At 35.0% G+C, this 23,666-nt stretch overlaps 1 protein-coding gene across 1 annotated transcript in view; it reads right to left on the bottom strand.

Moving 5' to 3' along the window:
* Positions 1-18,434, bottom strand: part of LOC134744534 (toll-like receptor 6) — a 125,540-nt gene extending 107,106 nt beyond the window's left edge. Inside the window, exon 1 of the mRNA XM_063678341.1 lies at positions 14,129-18,434. Coding sequence (XP_063534411.1) covers positions 14,146-17,985 — 3,840 coding nt within the window. The 5' untranslated portion in view covers positions 17,986-18,434 and the 3' untranslated portion in view covers positions 14,129-14,145. The remainder of the gene's footprint in view (positions 1-14,128) is intronic.
* Positions 18,435-23,666: the final 5,232 nt, after the last annotated feature.

The raw sequence follows: 23,666 nt of genomic DNA, 5'->3' as shown, positions 1-23,666 counted from the left end.
TTTTTTATAAAATATAAATCACGAATTACAACCACGATGATGGATCATGTAGATTTGTAGAGCACTGACGAGTGCTACAGGCAATAAATGAATAAGCAAGAGAGATTAACAGAAGATGGTTCAACGTGTCATCGCCAAATAAACTCAACGAGTGACCACGACAGCCCACAAAGAATTTACCTACACCAGAGAATTTTTTTTTACATATTAATATTATAGGCCTGTAAAAAGATACTGAGAAATGTTCTAATTGTGTCAGTTTTGTGTTGAAGTACTTGAAGTATGTAAGTTGCACATTGTTGCTTAAAATGTCGTGCTTGATGTCACCCAGTGTTTTATTTTTAAACACAACACACCAACCAGGGTGACAGCGAGTTTTACTTTCAAAGGCTAATAATACTCCCGTTAAGGCTTAAAGACAGCGTCTGCCATCACACGGAGGGCCTCATAAAACTCCCTTGTATGCCATTTAATGGGCGAACGCGAGAATAAAAACTATTTATAACGCGATAACGAAACTGTAGGTACACAGAGAAAGCAATAAATATTAATATAGGAGGCCCAAACTTTCGTTTATGACGGCCGATCCCTTGTCGCTACTGAGAAAGTAAAAGTGCCGGCATCCTTGTGAAGTAATTTGCCCTATAGCCAATACGACAACAACGGGCTTGTTTTACAATTGAGGCTTTTAACATCCTTTGTTTAAATTTGTCATCTTTAACTGAATTGAATGGATTTTATTGATGCAATAGCTTCAGCAATCTAGTACATCAAAGGCCTATTGTCTCTCTATAACAACCGTCAGTTTAAGAAGAACGACAGTCATGTTTCGGCACGTGAATACTAAACGCTTTGACTTTGTGTCCCCGACACCGATCACCGATGTCGTTAACGGAGACAATTTCGTATCCGACAGTGATATTGGCGCCAACACTAACGACGGTGAGCACGAGGTGAAAAAAGAGCACTGGGCGGGGTAGGCGTGTCGTCGGTCTGTCGGATCGACACCTCGGTTTCGGCTAGTGCAAAAACCTAATATTTTGTAAGTACAGGATATAATAAGTATCTACGAGTATTATGTTCGTTTGTATTTGTGTTTAGCTGGAAACAAGAGATCCAACCTTTTTCGACAAAGTAGTAGTAGTATAAATCAGAATTGTTTAAACTGAACTCAATTGAATATTGTTTCAGGTAAACAAATGGTATTAATTCACATTTTGATGATATTATAGGTAATATCAAAATTATTACTTGCCTGTACATGTATGCAGAAAGTACCTGTATTTAGGAAAATAAGCTAACGAATCTCGATATTATATGAAAATGTGGATCCTTTACTCATATAACTTTTTTAATCAAAATAATAATATTTAAAACTACAAATAAACTTAAAAGTAAGGCTTTATAAATAAAAAACGTCCCCCAAGTCACTGCCAATGGGCAGTGCCCATCCTTTACTTGTCCTTTAAACCTCCTGCCACTCAATTTAAACTAAGTCATGACCCAAATCGAAAATCGTAACGAAACTCACAAAGAACTCGGTACTATGAATAGAATCGTCAGTCGTAAAGACAAAGTTGGTTTCACCGAATTCTCCGTTTCGTTTTACGCATCCCTTGTATGCAAATTTGGTTCAATTTCGGCTTTCGTTTACTATCAACATCGTCATAAATAACTTGAAGAAATTGAACAGAGGGTCCTTCCGAATCCCGGCGGTAAAGCCATTGCGACGAACAAAAGTAAGAGATTTTTTTACGTATACTGTTTATGAAATTGTAAATTTAGAAATTCTTTTGTGAATTATAGTGTGATGACGACATGACTCATTTACTATATTGTAATTTAGTTCAATGACTTTCACATTCATATTTTGCAATTAGTTTGGAGATTCCCAGGTGCAGTTCAGTCTTTTTATTATTATTTAGTACTATTTTGATACCTTTGTGAAAAACAAATATATAGAAATGTAGCTAGGTAGCTTATTATACTTAGAGTTAAATTAGCGAAAGCATTTAGTTCGTCGCCATTAACGGAAACCAAGTCATAAGTACTTACGGTTAGTACGATTTTATAGGCCTAGGGCTTTAAAACTTACGTAATTAGAAGTGGCGTCCTGCCCGCGCAGCATGGTTTCCCCTATCACTAAGTCCGTCACTTTCGCACTCACATACTTGTTAGAACGTGACAGACATGGTGATAAGCGTACCGTGCTACGACTCCTGTTGCAAACTACAATATAATTTGATAGTATTTGATGCTATTACTCGTAATAAAGTGTTTATTTTAATTGGCCGTTTTAATCGCATTATCCGCGTGCACTAGAAGGTTGTTTACGATGAAACAGCGATAAACCTAGAAACCCAGCTCTTGTTCCTCAATGAAATTAAGTAATTGAGTTGGTTGCTACTTTCTGTTAAAAAAAATATATTTTTTGTGACTGTTTTGACTGTGTGTAGAGAATGAGAGAAGGGTTTGATCATTGTGTCAAGGAAAGGGTAGTTGGAGACTGAAAATTGCCACATTGTGTACAATTTTGAGTTCGATGTTATTGTTTCTATAATACAGCAGGAGATTAGTTAACTGTTATTCAAGCTATTGCAGTATCTCCATTAAACGTCTACGAATTTGCTAACATTCCGTTTAATCGCAGATAGCTTTGCTCAGTGTGTGGTAGAGGAAACAATTCTCAATTTTCTCCCATTTCCCCTTTAAGCAAATCCGCACGAATTCCTAATCCTTATACGGTTGAAGGCCCGGCGGATCACGCCGGGGATATAAAGGCACTAGACGAGGCAACTAGAGATTACTGAGTCAGTTGTTACACAATGTATAATTGTTTAGCAACTAGCCTTGTTTAATTAAGGAAATAGCGTCGTTATTGGACGACATGTTGTAAAAGTGCCGTATAATAATAGTAGCAATTGTTGGACTTATTTTATAGTCTCAGCTGCTTTGGTTTGACTTCTAAACTTTTATAGATTACTTTGTCTCTAATATCCGCGATATATTACGTCGATAATTGACTTAAAGAAATGTACATATCTACATTGCAGCGTAACAAGGTTGAAAATGTACACATATATTTTTACCGCCATCACTACATGTTTTAACTTCCAGTAAAATCTAAGGATAAGCAAATTCTACATCATCGATTAAAGGAATTTTCTGTGTACGTCAATTGAGTTAGGTTCGCGCTTAGAGCCGATAGCCCGTCTCGCTTTAATGCTTATAGCGCTTGATGCCGCTATTCCATACAAAAACTAATAACGTCGTGAATCGGTCTTTTATCTCTGGAATTAAAAATAAACCAGACTGTTTAACGCTGAGAACTACTCTTACTAATCCGATATGTAGATAAAATTGAAATATTGTAGGATAGTTTTACATAACTATGAGATATTGAAGCTAATCAGTGTTATACTCGTACAATACAATACTCTTTATCTACGCACATATCATTAGTCCTCTAAAATGCGTTCAGAAACCGCGAATGGGAGACGATCGGGCGGTGAAAAGAGCGTTTGAGGGAAAACCGACAGCACGCCGCCCGGTCGGGCGACCTAGGTACCGATGGGCGGATGTGGTGGACGCTGATCTGTGCGAGCTCCAGGTCCAAGACTGGCGAGAAACTGCACAGGACCGGGATCAGTGGCGAACTGTCGTGTTGGAGGCCAAGACACACTTTGGGTCGCTGCGCAAGAGGAGTAAGTAAGTAAGTAAGTAATTTTACTATGAGAACTTTCTTGTCTGTGGTAGTAGGTAAAATCTATACTTTAATGTTATTACAGTTAAGTATCGATTTTTGTAAGGATTTTTAAATTTGGAACAGCTTTCAAAACTCAAGTGGGTCTCTATTCTGGTATCCATAGATACCTATGAGTTATCGGTACGAAACGTCAATTCAGTATGTTTTTTTAATATAAACCGTACGACATTTGATCTCAAGTGATATGATAATAGGGCCTTCATTCATTTGTTTATGAATTAAACAGTTTTAAGTGTAAAATTAACTTGTTTTGTTGTTCTTAAACAAACTTATGTCGTCTGAAATACAAGGTTAGTGAATATATATGTATAATATAAAGTTTATAATATATGTGTAGATAAAGTAGTGTATGTACTGTACGTAATTAGGCATTAAAACACTCGTGTGATCCTTTTAAGAAACTCACTTTGTTCGTTTTTTAAATCCACACTGGTATTTTAATGCCTTTCATTATGTAGCAGTCACATAAACTACTATTATTGCACACCTCATTAAAAGAAAACAATACAAAAGAAACCAGAAACACAAGCAGAGGTAAACAACAGGCAGTATTATCGTTAAAAAGCGATATCTTCCAGACAACCTACCTACCTAGAGAACCCAAGCTAATAAAACATTTGTCAAATAATTTTATACGTATACTTCGGTATTACCTATATTAATTTTGATGTAGTTATTTTTTACATAGGGACAAAATATGTAATTTTAATCCTCACACTTATTTGCGCTGATAAATAAAAGTTTAACTTTGTATGACAGCCGGAACCTAGCTGACCCCACTTAATTACCATGCCTTACTGGGAATAAAAAGTTGGAATAAAATAGTCGCCGGTCTTTTTGTGTGCGTTGAAACAAAAGTTTTATTATTTTATTTTAATTGGCGTCTTAAACCTTCGATGAATTAAAGATAGAATGATAGCTGCGGTTTTTTGAACCCTCTTTTATAAATGAGTTAAGCTTTAGGGGCAGACGAGTAGTAAGACAACATTTTGCTTATTTCCAGTCCACAGTACACCTACACTGTTTTGCCTTTAAATTTAAAACAAACTTAATTAAAATTATTTAATATTTTAGCAGTTTAGTGACGTGATCTATTATATTAAAAATAATCTTATTAAAACGACTTTTCTTTATGCATGACATTCTTTACAAAATTATGAGTATCTAACCAAATTTGTATTTAACAAATGAACTGTCAAATAAATCATACATGGTAACAGGCTCTAATTTTATGCATTGATTTATTTAAATGATTCTAAATAAATGTTCTTGAGCATCGACACCATTATTTTAACTATTGTTTAAGTTGCCCGCTGAAATATAGCCTTTTCGGAATAGACCATTTATTCATTACTGTAGGCGTTTCTTAAAAGAGTGCTGAGGAACCAATAGAGCCTTGGGCGTTCAAAGATATCAAGTAAAAATACCTATTTTTACTAGTCTATCACTGGTAGCTGACACTCGAATACTTGGTATAAAGAAAATTGAGATGAAATGTCAGAAGCAGTGAAGTTATATACCTAATAGGTATGTTGCTATTAAAGTAACAGGCTAGCCCCGTAATTGTATTTTTTTGTCTTATTTTTATCTTGGTCATGTTTGATTAAAGGAATGCAAAAAGAACTCGCAATTTTTAACAAATTCAGTTACTTGATGACAAGGAATTTACTGGTTAAGAAATTTCCCCTGCTGAACACTGGTTTTTGTTGGTTTAAATATCTATTAATTATACGAAACGTTACCTAAACAGAACTTACAATTATAATAATTTATTTGATTTTGATTTAATTTTTTAAGCACCAAAAACTAACAGTAATTCGAAATACTTCTTCTCGTCAAAATACTAGGTCTACTAGGTACGTTACACCGCCCGCAGGCATCCAAGTCTACGCATGAACATTCATCGTCTACATGATAATTAAATTTGACCTCAGGCGGCTTACGAATACATATCGCTTTGTATTTATGGTTGCGTCGAACTCTCTTGACATGTCGAATGACCAGGTGCCGAACCTATGCTGTAAATATTGTTAACGCTGCATAAAAAGCGGAAGGCATTATATGCGGTAATTTATTGCTTCCTTTCAAGAGTTAAAGAAAGGTAAGTGGAAAGTATGATTCGGAAATTGTGACTTATGTGTGATATCATAGTTTTATTTGGGCAGCAATGATCGCTCATTTTTCTACTCTATTGGGTTGGAAACTTAGGACTACTCTATAAAACCTTTTAATATAGAACGAGCAGGCTCTACGCCGAAAGCCTCAAGGAAATTGTTGAAAGTAAATGTGTACCGCAAAATTAAACTAGAGTTAGGCCCCGATATTGGCAATTTAAATTAAAAAAATACTTCTAAGTTTAATCACAAAAATTAATTTTATGTAACCTATAAGACAGTTACAAAGATTTAAATTTTTTCTGACATATAATATTTGAATGACGACTAATTCTTAAACTTTATTTAATAGCATTTTTTCATCCATTAGAAAAGACCACACCAGTAGCTCATATAATACATAATAACATTAACAAACGATTTTAACTACATTTTGATAGCCGTTTCTGATGATTATTGGTACTAACTGACACATAAATACGTTTACGGGTTCCTATTTAAGAAAAAGTTCTTAGAATTATTAAAATTTTCAGTGATATGTTGCCGGAAACAGTGCTATTAGTAGGGTGCAGTAAATTTTACAAATTAGTAGCGTATGACAAACGAAAATTAATGGCTCTGGTCGTCAGCTCGAGGCATTTTTTAATTCCACACTCTGGTTGTGCTAATGATCAAGCAGATGTCAGCGCCGTACTGAAAATGAGTGACGTGTAATTTTTTTTTAGTTATTAATTTTCTGTGCGTTATCTGTACAAACTGTTTTTATAATGGGTGGGTGGGATCATAAATCTAACATGGAATCCGTTTATTATGACTCCGCTTATACTGACCAACCGCTTAATGACGTAATTACTGTGCGAAGTTTGGTTTCCATATAAAATTCTTTGTGACAAAGTCGGATAAGCTGACTTTTCTTATAGTGACAAATGACCTATAAATCCTATTTTTATGAAATTATGTCCGGTTATACTGACATATTAGCTGGATTTCGTGGCCGTCCCTACATCTTGTCTCCCTGCGAGGACGTTTAGTGCGTGCGTAGCGTTTAAGTAGGTAGTTTTGATTCGCGGTGAAAGTTGATAATTGGTACAAGGTTAATAAAACTCATCTTTCACAAAGGACTTTGAGATTAATTTGGAAAAACTAACAAAAATAAGAAGTTAATCAACTCTGCTTTATATGACATCCGCTTAGTATGACGTGTTTGCCACTTCCCTTCGATATCATTAGAAGCGGATTCTAGTGTACATAAAATGCATAGCTAACTTGTATTTAATAGTATCATGTATATTACAAGTCGATTTTCAATCAAGGTATTGATGAAATAATAAATAGAAAAAAAAAACATTTATAACCGACCCCATATGTATAGGTATAGATAATTGTCGTGTTCCGCCATAGCGTCACAACTTTAATAGCCGATTTTGGTGAATTAGGTATCGTTATATATCCAAGGTATTATCCAACTTTGAAAGAGTAGACGGTGAACACGGAAAACCGTATTCAGGATAACCTCCTGAGACCCAGACTCAGTTATTTTGTTTTTGAATTCGGAACCCTTACCCGATAAAGGTTCAAAATACGCAAGGTCTCAGAAAGGTTTTGTTAGCAGTTTTACACGACGTAATTGTACGAACATAATGTCTACTACATATGTATTACATTTCAGCGATCTTACTTATTCATAAACGAAAACCCGTATCAAACTCTCAATTTACAAAGTTCAAGAGTGTAGACTTAAATACCTATACTATTAACCCTATGCTTTTAGCCTGTTGAAAGCAGGTTTACCGAACTTTGAGGTCTACCTTAGACATCCAAACAGGCTAACATATTCCTGATTAAAGCACCTTGAACAAGAAACAAGGAAACACTAACATAGGTTCCATTAAAGTGTATCCGCGCCAATACTCCGAGGGCTACGAACTTTGATTAAAATTTCATAACCCCGAGCTTAAGCAGGGCAGACTCATTGAGAATTATAGCGGCGTGTTCAATATTCAATGGGTTGGGCCTTTGTTATCACGTGTAACCACTATTTTAACTCATAAATAAATAATTTGAATGCTATAATTTTATTCGTTACCAAAGCCTGTAATTTTAGTATTAATTTTTAGTTTCAATAACGTATTTGTGACATCTATGTCACGACTGCTATGGATTCAGTTTATAATTTTACGTATGAAAGGCCGTTTTTCCACGAATTTAATATCGATGATTGGTTTTCTAATTAAATCGAAATATAGAGTAGGAATACTTAACTTATATGACTTACCCGAGCTATACTTCACTTTAGACGTATTTTAAGTAAACTATTGCTCAGCTAATTACTTCTTGCAAACTCATTAGCTTTTTAAATCTAGCTTCAGCAATCAGTCCCTGACAAGAAAATCAGAGTCCGTTTTGCGCGAGTTAACAAAACGCTGGCATTCCCAGAGGAGACGGCTATAAGTCATCCAACTACCGCCGTCAAGCCGCCGAGAAAGCGATATATCAAGTTTGATAGTCAATTATTGGCACTCGGTGCTGGAAACCGCTGTCTTTGGGTTATCTAAACCGAGGCTGCCTTGGGGACAGCCCTCTGGTAATATGGCCTGGTTTATTCATACTTGGTCTGAGCAAATGAATACTAAGGATCATATCTCTATGGTTATATTGGTTGTGTTGAATGATAGTAGCTGGTTTTATGAACGCTTGGTTTTCTGCTAACTAAGTAGTTTTAAAGACAATTTTCTAGTATAAAAATTCAAAAATTTATAGGTTATAGTTTGATACTTTGCTACCTTCCCTGATATAATTTCGCTTATTTTATATACACATACTAAGATAGTGACAAACAAGCATTCTGATGGTATGTAGATTCTAGAGTAGATTAAAGTTTGCAACTCTAGCTCTAGTGATGTCACAAGCGCGTAGCTGACCCTTTATATCTTAGTTATATCTCGTTACGTATCCATCATTTTATAAAACAAAAATCAAATTTTTTTGTAACTCAACAAGGATTTTTTTTAATAATAGTTATATTTGATATACAAGTAACATCCTACTCTAATGCTGGGAACTCGGAATGAACCCGCCATAATGACGGTCCCATCGAGCTATTTACTGCGCTCCGAAAATTCCCAACACCGACACTGTTCACATTCTCGACCAAGTTCAGATTGAATTAACGTCACTAAAAAGTACAAGAAGTCACGAAATCCTTCGTGAAATTAACGATAATCTTTTGTAACACTGAACGCGCCACGAGCAACATTCCTTTATATTAAACTATTCAAATTTAGAACGAGACGCCGAAGTTCTAACATTTTGACAACAAATTCGACCCGAAAAAATGTTGTACGGCCGGTTGTTAATGCACAAATAGATTTGTCCTACCAAAAATAGAATTTCGAACAAACGAATCGTACCAATGTTTTTCTATTGGACTACCAAACATTATTTCGAGTGCACCGGTGCATGTGATTAAGGGATGGGATATTATCTGAGCTCCTTTTGTCCTCGATTGTCCTTGTTTTGCGGTCTGTGGTCGACATATTAATATGAAATGTCACGTAGTTCTTATTTAGAGGTACTTAAGAGATACATTTGAATGTTGGATGCGTTTCACAATTTGTATTGAGTTACGCAAACCCAATACCGCTGCCTAGACGAAAGCTGATCTCTTGCAGTGACATCTCTAAAGTACGTAAAGGATTATCGAATGACAATATACGTTTTTCTATACGGACGGTGATATTTTAGACCAGAGTGCTATTAAATTGCGTATGCGTCTTTTGTCATGCCATATGGTGCTTTCCTAGCAGATGTCTCTTTGTTAAGCCTCCATGTTTAAGTAAGCTTATATCTTAGAATTCCTATTAAAAGTTTAACGACATTTAAAATAGGATAACATCGATCAAAGAGTCCGTGCGGCACTCACCGATGTACTTACTTCACTTAACTGATATAAGTACTGGGCAAAAGCCCAAAAGGCACACAATACTACATAAATGATGAAACACCGTGGGATCAAGTGTGATTGAAAACAATTAACTATTTATTATTATGTTAATAATGATGAAATTGATAACTCAATGTGTATATTAGGTAATCTGGTTTTTTTTTTACATTTAGATTTTTATTCTAGAAAGTTTCTATACTAGTATTTTTTATACAGTTTTGGTGTTCGACGATCTTTTTGTGGAATTCTTATTATTAAGTTTGACATATCTATAATAATTTAATGTTTTTTAAGAACAATAATAACTGCATCAATAAATTGCTCTGATATTCTGGCGATATTTGTAAAACTTGACAATTTAAAAGTGCTTGTTGCTAGGCCTAATTTGAATAAAGAATATTTTGATTTTGAATGTCATCACTTCAATATTGCCAAAATAATTGTTATTACCACAATTATCGTAAAATGTTTGCCTATTTTATCGCTTTTAAAAGGTATTTCGTATATTTTGTTTTGAAATATTTTCTTTAACATTCATACCCTAAAATTTCCTTATTGCAGTTAAAAAGTAAATAAAGTTTTTGAATTTGCTTATTCACATCACATATTCAAATGTAATAAGCATTCGTTTGTCCAAAAATAGAGCGGAGCCCATTACAATCAAACTCGTTCTACCCTTGATAACTAAATTAAAACTTAAGCACACAGAGGCCTATTGTGGTTCACTAATAACTATCAAAACGTACACGGTGCGTAGCTGAAATTTTCCACACAATGTTATCTTCATCCCTCTTCACTGAAGTACCAAAATTAATTACCAACTAATTCCATTATCCCGCCGTTGTGTTAGCATTATGTGAATATATTTTATGAGATAGATAATATTTTACGCATTTTTACTTTTGTGTCTTAGGTGTATTTTACAGGTAATAAGATATGACACCACATGTAATTATGATCATATTGATTATGAAATACCTATTGTGAACGATATTCCTTAATATTATAAGAATTTGTATATTATTTATGCTGTGAATGAAGTGCGAGTCGGATTCGCCCACCGAGTGTTCCGTACAAATATAACTTTTTTTAAACTAAAATTAGTAAAAAAATATAAATATATTTGTAAGTACAGTTTTGAGATTTTTCCCTGTACTTGTAGTATAAAACGATATTTCTTGCCAAATTTCATAGTTCTAGGTCAACGGAAAGTACTATATAAATTTCGAAATGTATGTTTTTTACTGCATTAAACGTCCGTATCTTTTTTTACGTTAACTTAGAAGTTAGATTTTTTTACAGCTTCATGGCACTGTAGACCTGAATATATGGTTTTAATTTTATCTCGATACCTCTACGCGTTCCCAAGTTAAAGGGTCTTGACAGACAGACAGACTGGAGACGGATGGACGGACAATCCTGATAAGGGTTTCATTTTCTCCTTTTGAGGTAGGTACGGAACCCTAAAAACTACTCGAAAATTACTGCTATATAGCAGTTTTATTGCATATATGAAGTATTTTTCCTGAATATAGATACTTAAGCCTTTATTGAGCTTAATTGAATCTTACTAATTAATTTTGATTACTCTTACTTAGAGAATTGCTATGTCTTCGATAAGTAAGTACAAGCGATATGCATAGGCAAATTATAAATTAGTCGAAAATTCGAAGTACTTACGACACTATCTTTAATGTATAATGAATCGTCAAGTAAATTCATTTCAATCCTCATGTGCGCTATATACTTACATAAATAGTTATGTGTTCATGAATCAAACATTTCGTGTTACAGATGTAGTGCATAATTGTTTTCCATCGTATTTTCTCGGAAACGTTCGTATTTGTCATGCTAATTCAGTCAAACCTCAGAACTTTTTGTACCGAGACTGACTGAAATGGCAAGACACGTTCGTACGTTTCCGTGAAAATACGATGGAAAATAATTATGCACTACATCTGCACATGTTTGAACAATTGAGAAACATAGTCTCAAGTGCCAACGTCTTGTTAAAGTCGCATTCTCAGTACTAACTTCGAGCAATTTACAGTTGTAAAGACTAACTAACAAACAGGGTGTATCCGATAAAATCGAGACCAGGGTTGGTGGAAATAAGTTTTCCCATTATTCCCGCGCTGACCCGTCGTCGGTTGATAAGGGTGCGACCGGCAGAAGGGAAACCGATGTTGATTTCGTTTTGATTTGTCCGCGCTGAGATAATAGCAGTTTCATTGAGCCGACGGAGCAGCGTTCCCGGCAGGCGAGACAAAAAGCGTTAATATGACACGCTTGTCACGATGTCGGCTGGCGGAATCAAAGGGCACCATTTGTAAAAGCTTGGAAATGTTTCTTTAATTCTTGATTGCCGGTTTTTGTCCAAAGTTTTTGCCAGTTACTTATTTCTTACAGTTACCTATCAGAAAACTAATTTCTACTGTCTAAACTTAGGTTTACCTTTTTAGTTATAAACCGAGTTGAAATTGAAAGCCATTGCAATGTTCGACATTAAATATAGAAAATAGGCAGCGGAAACATTTTGAAAGTGATAACGAGAAATACAAGAATTTCTCTTTAGTCCCTAGGTCCCTATAACTACAAAAGAATATTTTCATTTTATCACGTTATATAAATAATGCATTAAAATGTTAGTACTTTACGAATTACCTTCCTTTAACTTCGATATTATATATCAGGTTTTAATATACCTACGCACACTCCGTATAGTTAGTCAATAAGTAGAAGCACCGGCAACTATATTACCTGACTGTAATTTCAATTTAGCAATATATCGCAGGAAACTTGCACCTGATCGTGGCAGAGAACTAAGAACTCTCTACACTGCACAAGATTATTGAGTTACAGGTTCTGAAGCCGACAGATGTTAGACGGCTATTCATTTGAGTCATGGTACTTATGTGTTTTTGATAAATATAAATTATTTATAACTGGCCACTAGTAATAAGCAAAACTGGCCACTAAATTGCCGTATTCAGTATTAACAGTGAACGAGGTTGCATTTTACTTAAATGTGACCGATTTTGTTCTAATTACTACACAAATATAGGTCTTAATAATAGACTGGATACATGATTTATTTTAATAACTAGTTTTACATTAAAAAAAAAAGTCTGATTAAAACTTTCTAAATAGGTACATACATATTCGAAGTCTACTAAGGTATATTTTGTGGCTTTATTTTAGGCAATTATTTGCGCAAATATCGAATTTACTCTTTTTTTTCTATTTTAAATATACCCATGTATTAGATTAGCTATTAATGTTTTTGTCAAACCCAAATATGTAAATTGATTTTCTTAGAGACTGTATATTATTACTTACCCATTAACATACCAATAAACTGTAGGAAATATCAAATTTTAGAAATTATACATAATGTGTATATGTAGTTATTAACGAAATGACCCTAAACATATTGTCTTTCATAGTTTTGGTCTATACTATCTAAATAATATTCTTTTAAATAACCATGGTATCATGTACCTACACCACTTACAGTTCCAGACGAGGCATCTCCAGTAACAGCATTATTGGGCTCCTTTTACGAGCACTCAACTTTAGTGGAGTGACTTCGAATTTCCAACATGTTTGCATTTGACGAACGTTACAACAAGTCAACTTTGCTCAGGCAGTTAGTTGACGCTTTTAAAAATGAGTGCTTTTTAACTAGTAGGTAAAGTATACCAATATAATTTGAAAATCGAATTTGGTAAGTTCTTTCATGATATTTGTTTTGCCTGACCTAACTTTTGCAGCTTTTGTTCCCTGAAAACCTAACTTTTATTTAAATAAAAAAACAGCAAATAAAGACGGCATAAAATAAAATAAAACAAAACAAAATTATAAATTCAAATTGTGTTTATTTCAGTTTTCCTTTTTCGTATTCCTGTTCATATTTACAGTTTTTTACATATTTTAATATTTACAGTCTTTTGTATGACAATCATAATATTAACAAATAATTATTATAAATGCATCTGTACATAAAACTTTGGTAGGTATTATAATAATTTAAGCAATAAAAATAAATCATAGAAGATAAGTCGATTGAGATTTTAGCTACAGTATATTTACATGTGTTATTCGTGTATCTATAAATTACTATCGCAGATAGTAGGAAAATAATCCGACCTTCTTCATAATCTTACCCTACTTGTACAATTAAATGCGGATTGTGATGCTATACACCTTAGACTAAAATAAATATTTATATGGAACGTACATACTTAAATTTAATTATCACTTTTTTGGACTAATACGCTTAAGCGTTTTAAGAGGGAATTTTACCTGCGTTGAAGCATACGCTACGCCCAAAGTTGCGCGTGCGGCGGCATGCGGTGTGCGTGCGCATCGCGAGCGTGCACGCTGGCCGAGAGCGCCAGCCCGTCGCCCAGCAGAGGAGGTAGCTTGCCCGGCGGCGGGGGCGGGGGCGGCGCCGGCGCCCGCCCAGCCCCCACCGGGGACACTGACGCGTAAATATTCACCGTCGAACGGTGATACTGACACTTTCTCAAGTCTGGCATCGCGAACCTTAACTTTTGCCAAAACTGCCTATCACCCCACTCTATACACGTGTTCGCCTTCAAACACAGCCTTAGTTCGGGATCAATGTCTCTGTTCGGCAGCTCGCCTAGTAATATTATTATCAGTCTTCTTCGTCTCTCTTTTAGTACTTCGTGGAGCGCCGTCTTAAATTCGAAACGGCACCATTCGTTGTTAATGAAATTTTTGGATAGGACTATTATAGTCCTTTTAGATGATTCTACGGCTTCAATGATCGTATCTGCCACATAAGCAGAAGCATTAAAATCTCGATAGTGCAGGCATAGTCGAAAACTTGGGTCCGTTGATTCTAAGCCGGGCGCCAGCATCTGGGCCACAAATGCCTCGTCTTTGACACTATAACTAATGTAGGCATCAAACAGCCGATCTTTATCGGCCTCATCATCGAAAGCTGTGCTCTTGTAGCACATTCTAAATCCGCAATGGTAGTAAATCCAAACGCGAAGCTCTCGCCTCCAGTAAAATACACCACATATTAATGCGGAACTTATTACAAATATGCATAGAGATATCAGAAGCAGTGGTAGGTAATCATTTATAACTTGATTTTCGATAATTGAGGAGCTGCCACCGACGTGGCTTGTGCAAATAGTGGAATTGAAATCAGCCATGAGAGGGCCGACGGCGTTGGTTACATTATCGAATACACATGTGATTTTGTTAGCGTCTTCCACTTTTCCAAAGTTATTTTTAAACCAATTTCTGAATTTGTTCATGTATTGACAATCGCACGACCATGGGTTTCGAGACAGGCTTATCTCTACTAAATATGGGTTCACTGTAAACTGCCATACCGCGAAGCCGTAAATGTTATTCCCTTCCAAACGTAGCACTTCTAAACGCCTTAGCTCTATGAAGGTCCGATTATCGATATAGTGTATTTTATTGTCTTGTAGATGTAGCTCTCGTAAATTCTCCAGAGGCGACAATTCAAAGCCGAGCAGCTCTTTTATGTTATTTTTTTCTAGATGCAAAACTTTTAAGCGTTTTAGTCCACTAAATGTATTATTATACAGAGCGTCAATATTTGAATTATTAGCGTATAATATATCTAAGTTTTTACGACCTATAAAAGCGTGACTTGCTAAACCACCAAAGTTGTTACCGTCTAGATATAGTTGAGTAGCGTCCATAGGTATGCTGTTGGGTATTTCCGCGTACCCAGCAGCCGAACAGTCCACAATATTTGCCGACCACGGTTGATCATGATAACATGTACAGTTCGATGGGCACGTCATTTCACAATCACAAGCGTCAAAATCACAACAATGACACAACGTAAAACAATGAGTTTTATATGTACACAAAAACTGGGAAGATTCCGCCTCGATAAGCGGTATATAAGTCCTTTCTCTATTATATAACAACTTGCAGTATATGCTCTCTAGGTCCATTACCCTAGGGTGTTGTCTGAGATGATCGAGTTTGTTAATTCGTTGTAGCCACTCCATTGTACAATCACACTGAAAAGGATTTCCGCCAATGTAAAACTCGGGCAGAGGGCGACCTGGATCGACCGGAGTTAGACGAAGCGCATTGAGATCCATACTAGTTATCTGATTAGCATACAAATCGACTCTCGTTAAATTGGTTTTTCCAACAAAAGTTTGAGCTTCAACTTGTGTAATTTGATTATCATTTAAGAACAGAAGTTCCACGCTGTCGGGTATGGAAAAGGTAGATATTTTTGTCATTTTATTGAAGCTCGCGTCTAATGTCTGCAGGCGCAGCTCTTTATTCAAACGGTAGTTATTGCCCAATTCTTTGATATTGTTGCAATGTAGGTCCAACCATTGAAGTCCCGTCGGTATAAAAGCGTAGTCAAACCATTCTACTTGGTTATCTGACACGTTTAACCACAACAGAGAGGGGATGTTTGCAAATAGACCTTGGATATCTGTGAGCTGGTTAGCATCCAATCTAATAGCTTGTAAATTAGTAAGGGTATCAAACGCATTGATGTTGATTTTCTTCAGTTTATTACGAGCTAAATTCAATATTTGCAACGAAGGTAAATCAGAAAACACGTCTTTGCTTATGTTTTCTATTTTATTTCCGATAAGTCGCAGTCCATATACGTTATGCAAACCGACAAAGCCGGGCTCTTCAAGCAATGTTATCTGATTTTCTCCTAGATCCAATGTTCGCAATAATCTCATGTTTCTTAGCGCTATGGGTACTTTCTTTAATCGATTTCCATTTAAATTTAAATCTTGCAGGGAGGATGTATTTCTAAATGCTTCAGGGTGGAGTTCTTCTAGATGATTATTGTCGATAGATAGCAACGACAATACGTAGAGACCATTTAAGGCATAGGCATCGATATGTTTTATTTTATTGTATGACAAAATAAGCGTATGTAGGTTGTTCATTGGTGCAAATGTATCGGCAGCAATATTTTCTAAAGAATTGTGTTGAACATTCAATATTTGTAGCGTGTATAAATCCTTGAATATCTTCGGGTCTAGTTTGGTCAATCGGTTATTCGATAGGTTCAACAGGACCATTCTTATAAGACCCCTAAACGTGTTTTCTGTGACCCAAGTACTCGTTAGATGATTATTTGACAGGTCTAATGCCAACAATTGGTCCAAGTTGGCAAAGAGATTCGGCGATAATACACTTATGGAATTATTTTGCAGGTAAATTTCTTTAATTACCGTCTTACAATCCTTAAATAAGTCTTGCGGTAGGGCGACAATTTTATTATTCGATAGATCTATTATTTGTAGTTGCTTCAAGCCCGATAGAGCTTTTTCTGACACCATAGATATTTCATTATCGTGAATATGCAATTCTTTCAACCTTCTCAAAGACATGAAGCCATTTTCAGGCATTAACACAAAACGGTTGTTTGAAGCATCCAGGACTTCAATATCTAAGGAACACGAAGCATGAGGTAGGGATGACGAAGGAACTGGTCCATCTTGTTCGCTTATAAGAGCCTGGTGAACTGCGTGTTCCCGGAATCCCAGATCACTCACGTCCAGCAGTCGGTTTGACGAAACATTTAAGTATACTAAGTTCGTCAGAGGGCAAAACAAGTTTTCAGGGAACGACCAAATGTTGTTAAAACTCAGATCCAACTTCTCTAACTGCCGAACCGCCGCAAAGCTTTCTGATGCTATCTCTAGGCTCATAGCGGCCCACTCCGTATTTTTCGTTCGGATCGTTAAATTTCGAAGATCTCTCAAACCCGAAAGTACACCAGGCGGCCATCTTCCAATTTTACAGTTATCCAAAACAAGTTCACGTAGTTTTATTAAATGGGCGAAACTTCTGTCGTCTAATGAGCTTTTGTACATCATTTCTTCATTACATTCTATTCTAAGTGACGTTGTATGTTCTGAAGGGATGACACTGAAGTTTGTTGTGTCGAATTCGCTGTTTATCGTACGAAGCTTACATGTGAGAGAAACTTCGTGGGAGTTGTTCGGGCCTCGTAGCCACCACTGACAATCGTCTGGAGCTTCATATTTGAGCGGTAATGAGCTCTGATCGGCAACATTAAGTCCAACGACAAACCAAAATAAAATTTGGCTGAAGGCTTGTTTTCTTGAAGAACTTTTGTGAAGAGCCATTATGAGGTAAATCAAATATCAAGGAAGAAAGAAAACAGGACACGATAGGCTCAGTGTCATGTTTTTTCCGCCGGTGTTCGTGTGTTTCGACCCCTTGCCGGATGTGAAGTATCCATCAATTTATAAAGTCTATTTCAGCGTTAATTTATCAAAAAATCCTTGTTATACCAACACATATAATGTGATGGTATTTATTCACAGCTTTCTAATGTATCCTTGGAGATGTAAACAAAAATCACGTAAACAGTCCACTTTTACGAAAAGTCAAGTATTTTCACTAAAACTAATACACAAAGTCTTCTTTTATTCATTTGGCGATTTTGTTAAATTTTCAGAGTCCGAGTTTTGTTGCTGAAACACGTTAGTGATAAGCGTGTTTTACTGAAATATCGTCCGTGCGTAGCGTCGAGCGGCGCGACCGTGCTCTGACGCTGCGGTAAGTAAACTGATGCGAGTACAGGCATTGCAGTCGAGTATACGTTCGGTGGTGGGGAGAGGGGTGCGCGGCGGAAGCGAGATGAGCCGAGCGGTTGCGAATGTTCACGAGGACTTATTACAATAAATTATTTTTTCTTGGAGCTTTCGGGCATCGCACGCCTGGTCGACTTCAAAATTTGAAAATTTTGATTAAGACATATATACTTAGTCTTGCACTAGTTTTCTATTCGTTTAAATTAAAAAAAAATCTGATTTTCAAATTAGGTAATAAAAAAAAAAAAATATAGTTCGGAAAATTTTACTATAAAAGATACTCCTATCTTTAAGATTTAGGTAAATAAAGACTTTTACTAAGATTAAGGTAAATAAATAAAGGCAATAGATCTATTTTAAGAAATGCTTATTAGATTTAATATTGATTGAGTTAAGTAGGTACCTAAGAATAACATTTCAAGCTTTCACTTTTCGAACACATATTAAATCACTTTTACAATCGGGTCATCGCGAATTTATAAATAATAAAATTGCGATATTTTTTAAATTCGTGATAGACCCGATTGTAAATGTGATTTAATATAGGTTCCTAAGTACTTCTACAAAATGATCAACAATTTTAATTATAAAAAAGTAAATAAGTACACAATATGTGACAATAGTGCATAAATATAAAACAGTAAACAAGTCTTATTAGGAGACCAACATTAAGTACGAGTATATCAGTGTTTACCTTGATATTTTTTACCCCGACGCAAAAAGAGGGGTGTTATACATTTGACGCCAATGTGTGTCTGTGTGTCTTTCTGTGGCATCGTAGCTCTTAAACGGGTGGACCGACTTTGATGTGTTTTTTTTTACGTTAAAGCGAGTTTCATTGCGGTGGTTCTTAGCTATGCTTGATAAAAATCTATACAGCAGGTTGAAGAGTATTAGCTCTTTTCCAAAATGATCTAAGGTATTTTTGCCACAAAATGGTTTAAAATCTTATGATACGACGGTGACAAACAAGCGTTCGGTCGCCTGATTTTAAGCAGCCACCGCAATAGACGCTTGAAACATTACCTAGTGAAATTATTATTTTCCCAGATGTTAAAATAAACACACAACTCATATGTATAATCATGACTGTGTGTTGTTATACTATTGAGAAATTAATTATATTTTTCAAAGCAAATCCCTTAAGACTTTTAAAAGCTTGAATATTAATCGTTTACTTCCTACCTCGTCGCTGTACCCAACGTGAATAATTTTTAATAGGATTCTGAATAAAGTAGAAGTAATCGTATAAAAACTTTTTACTTCTATTATAAACGTATACATTTTCTTATAGAAATCGAAATGAATTTACCGCAAGATGAATAGGGCCTCGAACAGTAACAAAAGGCTCTGACGCTTTTGCCTACAGGAAAGCAGGATTAAAAATCAACCCTTTTATACTTTTTGAATGCTAAAATTAAAAGCTACTATGGGATAAAGGTATTAGGAGCTTAAGGTAACAAAATTCGTAAATGCTTTCTCAAAAGAACTCGACAAGAGATTTTCTGTTCACGCTTGGCGGACCACACTGGCTGTCAGACGACGGAAGATATCATTTTAATCCTTTTAGTTAAGTTGACTATGAGACAGATGCCTTGTGGTATCCGTGTTTTTCTTTTGTCACTTGGCGCTGCTTTCACGGTTGACATGACGAACTTTGACGAACAGACTGTTACTCATTGGAAGACCACTTTTTTATCTTCGCTGTATGAAATAGGTATAAATATATTTATTCACAAACGAATACCCATATATTTCAGTTCATTAGACATTAGAGCGATGCGGATATATAGTACACTCATAAAAGTAAATACGTCTTTTTGCTATCCCACTAAGTATATTTAATAGCAAGTTTTGGTGTAGAACCAGCCACATTTAAAAGTCATTATTTCTATTAATACAAATAAAGTAAACTTAAGGGGACATGTTTTTCAATTTCATCATACCTTTTCTGTAACCTTTAAAGTATGTATATTTTAAAGCAAATCTTACCTAAATTACGTCACAGAAGATATTGAAGGCACTTTTTATGAAATGAATTAGGTACTTATTTGCAACAAACTGCGGTCATTTCATTAACTTTACGTCGAAATCTGAATAAGTTTATTTGGGCCAAATACATGGCAAGCACGGAATGCAGCGCGTATAGTATATATTGTCTCTAATATATCGACCATGATGAATCCAAAACGTGTTAAAGTTATTACACCGAAGTGTTTCACATCAAAATCTGTCAGCTCTTGGATGAATAATGATCAATCGTTTTCGCTGATATTCGCCGTAGGGGCAACGTCTCCCACGCATCAATACTTTTTCTTCAGTTAGGTATTGCGAGCCGCCAGTGAAATAGTTCTGCGCTCGAATAAATCGTTTTTATCCGATAATTGCGAAGCGATTGTTGAAAAATGCGAGGTAGTCGTACCCACTCCATTTTATTAACCAGCTTCTCAAAAGGATTTTATAAAAAAATTATATTCGATAGTTGGTCGCTCGATTAATTCACAGCTGTTTTTAATTTCAGTGTATTTTGATGAATGATTCTTTATTTAAAATAATTTTCTTTGACATTTACTCGTACATTATTTTATAAATTTTGCATTTTAATAAAAAGTTGATGTCGATCTTTGAAATTAAACGAAATTGTTTACAATCAAAATATTAGCATTTAGCTTTTTAATGCAACTCGTAAATACGCTGTAATCTTATTCGACTTTGCATATTCCTATCGTAACAATTTTGAGTACCCGGCTCCCGAGAAATCGTTCTTACTTAGCGTTTAAATTAGGTAGTGGTTTGAGATTAATTGGTGAGTCAGTATCTTTATTTATCCTGACGTTAATAGACTGTTACCAATTAATTTATTGCAACGGGATATCGACAAATTGCCGCAATACGTTTTTGGCTTCTTCGAGATTATATTAAATTAAGTTGCTATCAAGAAAAACTACTAATAATATAAATTCGGTTTATCCAGACTGTAACTTGCGGGACGAGATAAAGAACGAGTTATGTTATTAAAGATAGCAGAGGAGGGCAAACAGTACTTACTAAAAGTATCAACATCTTGTATAAATTGAGCAAAAACATAGGTGTTGTTAAAATGTCTATAGAGTTAACGAATAAATAAACTATTACATGTTTATATGTTCATACAATGAAGTACTTTTTGATATTATAATGAGAAGAAAGGAAAAGTCCTAAAAGTCATTATAAATAACATTTTAAATTTATTGAAAGGAAATAATAGAATAGAATAGATTAATTCTTATTCGTTAACACACAGACAAATAGACAAATAGATAATGGTATCACAAGAATTTATAACGTCTCAGAAACTTTTTAAAATTAACAAAAGGATCACCGCATATTTGGACGCTAAACTTTTAATCGTCAGTAGCCATCTGACGCCAATCAATAGATATAATGCCCATTAACGACCCAGAAAATCGACCTTCATAAATTCAGGTTTAACTTCGCCCGAAGTTCGTTAAAAATATTAAACTTTATAAATAAAAAGTGCCAAAGTAAACTTCCGCGAGGAAACGACGTGAAATGTTTCCTTTCCTTCTTAACTTTTTATAAGTATTATGTTGACAGCCAAGCCAGTAATAAAAGAATATAATACACAGCATACAATGACCAAAACCTAAGAAGGGTAAACATTCCATTCACTGAAAAATCCATTCCATATTTTATAGAAGTCACACCGTATAAAATCAGAAAATATGAACCTTGACAAAACGCGTGAATCTGTATATTAATCTGTTTGAAATCTAATCAAATCAATTAAGGATGCTTATTTCTTATGCCGAGCAATATATCTGTCCTTCTCATATTTACGGGGACTCGAATCAGATATCTCTTTCATCCTGTTTTTTTTTTTGCCGTTTATAAGGTGGATATGTGACAGGGGTTGTCCGGCAATATTTCACAAGCGGTGCATATAAGGCAACAACGCTCAGGTAGCAAACATTATCACTATGAGCTTTGTTCATAATTTAGAAGAAAAAAAGACAGCTTTCTGTATGGTAGAATAAAGGAGGAGTAGAGAGTACAGCTAATATTTTATTTATTTATTTGTTATTTTACAGTACCTAACCAGAATTACTTATGTTACCAAATGATCAAATTATTCATTTCGGTAAGTAGTGTGTATGTTAACTGTTGCTAAAATGTTTGTCGCTATATTTTACCATCTAATGTTCTACCTAGTTATGTGCTTTTTACGTGAACACGCAGTGCGTTTGTAAATATTTAATTACATAGATATAAAAACCATTATAACAATGAAAATAAAGTGACATAAAATAAATAAATATACATACTTACCTTCGGAAGTATGTAATTACTTTTACTTATTGTAGATAAAAATAAAATTTTACCTGTCATAAACACCTAATGACAGTAACATTATAGTTCTTAAAGTAAAGTTACACGAAAAAATATTAATTAGAAAAGTGGAGTACCAAGTCATCTCCAATCATTTATCTGAACAAACTCCCAACAAAAATAAGAAACGGATAAAAAATAAGCGGCTCAGAGCTGAGCTGCTAAGAAAAAATGACGAACAAAAATATTAATCTTAAAAAAGATAATGCTCTGTCTGAACTTATTTTTTGCATTGTGCCATCTTTTGTGCCAATTATGAGGTCGTTTTTAATTTTTTAGTACCTTTTTCTATAATGTCAACGGTGGGTGGGAACTTTGTCCTGCAGTGGCTAACAAGTCCTTTTGTGCGTTAGGTGCGTTTATAATCCTTTACTTTTTTAATAATTCTACAAAGTGAAACTCAATGAAATTCATATGTATGTGTCGCTTAACTTCAAACTCTGGTCAATCCATTCGACCCTCTTAGCAAATATCTACCCTGTTACCTTTTCTTAATACCAAAATCGCATAATCTGACAGATGGATTTACCCGAGTTTGAAGTTAAGCGACTCGTATGTACTTCTATTTGCTGTTCATTTAATTTAGATATAATCATTTACCTAAAAGTTATTAGTAAATGGTTGTGGGTTTTAGATTCTATCTTGGGTTTGGCGTCGTCGTCGTGGATCCTGCCTTTCATTTATTACATCTATCTACCCCCTCACAGTTATATCACCCAATTACTAATTAGTAATTACTCATATTATGCAATAGTTTGCAAATTTAATTTGTAAAATTTAACTTTCACACAATAAAATAGTATGACTAATGTTGATAAAAG

The sequence above is a fragment of the Cydia strobilella genome, chromosome 10, assembly GCF_947568885.1.
Source record: "Cydia strobilella chromosome 10, ilCydStro3.1, whole genome shotgun sequence".
Lineage (NCBI taxonomy): Eukaryota > Metazoa > Arthropoda > Insecta > Lepidoptera > Tortricidae > Cydia > Cydia strobilella.
This window is presented reverse-complemented; position numbering and strand designations above follow the sequence as displayed.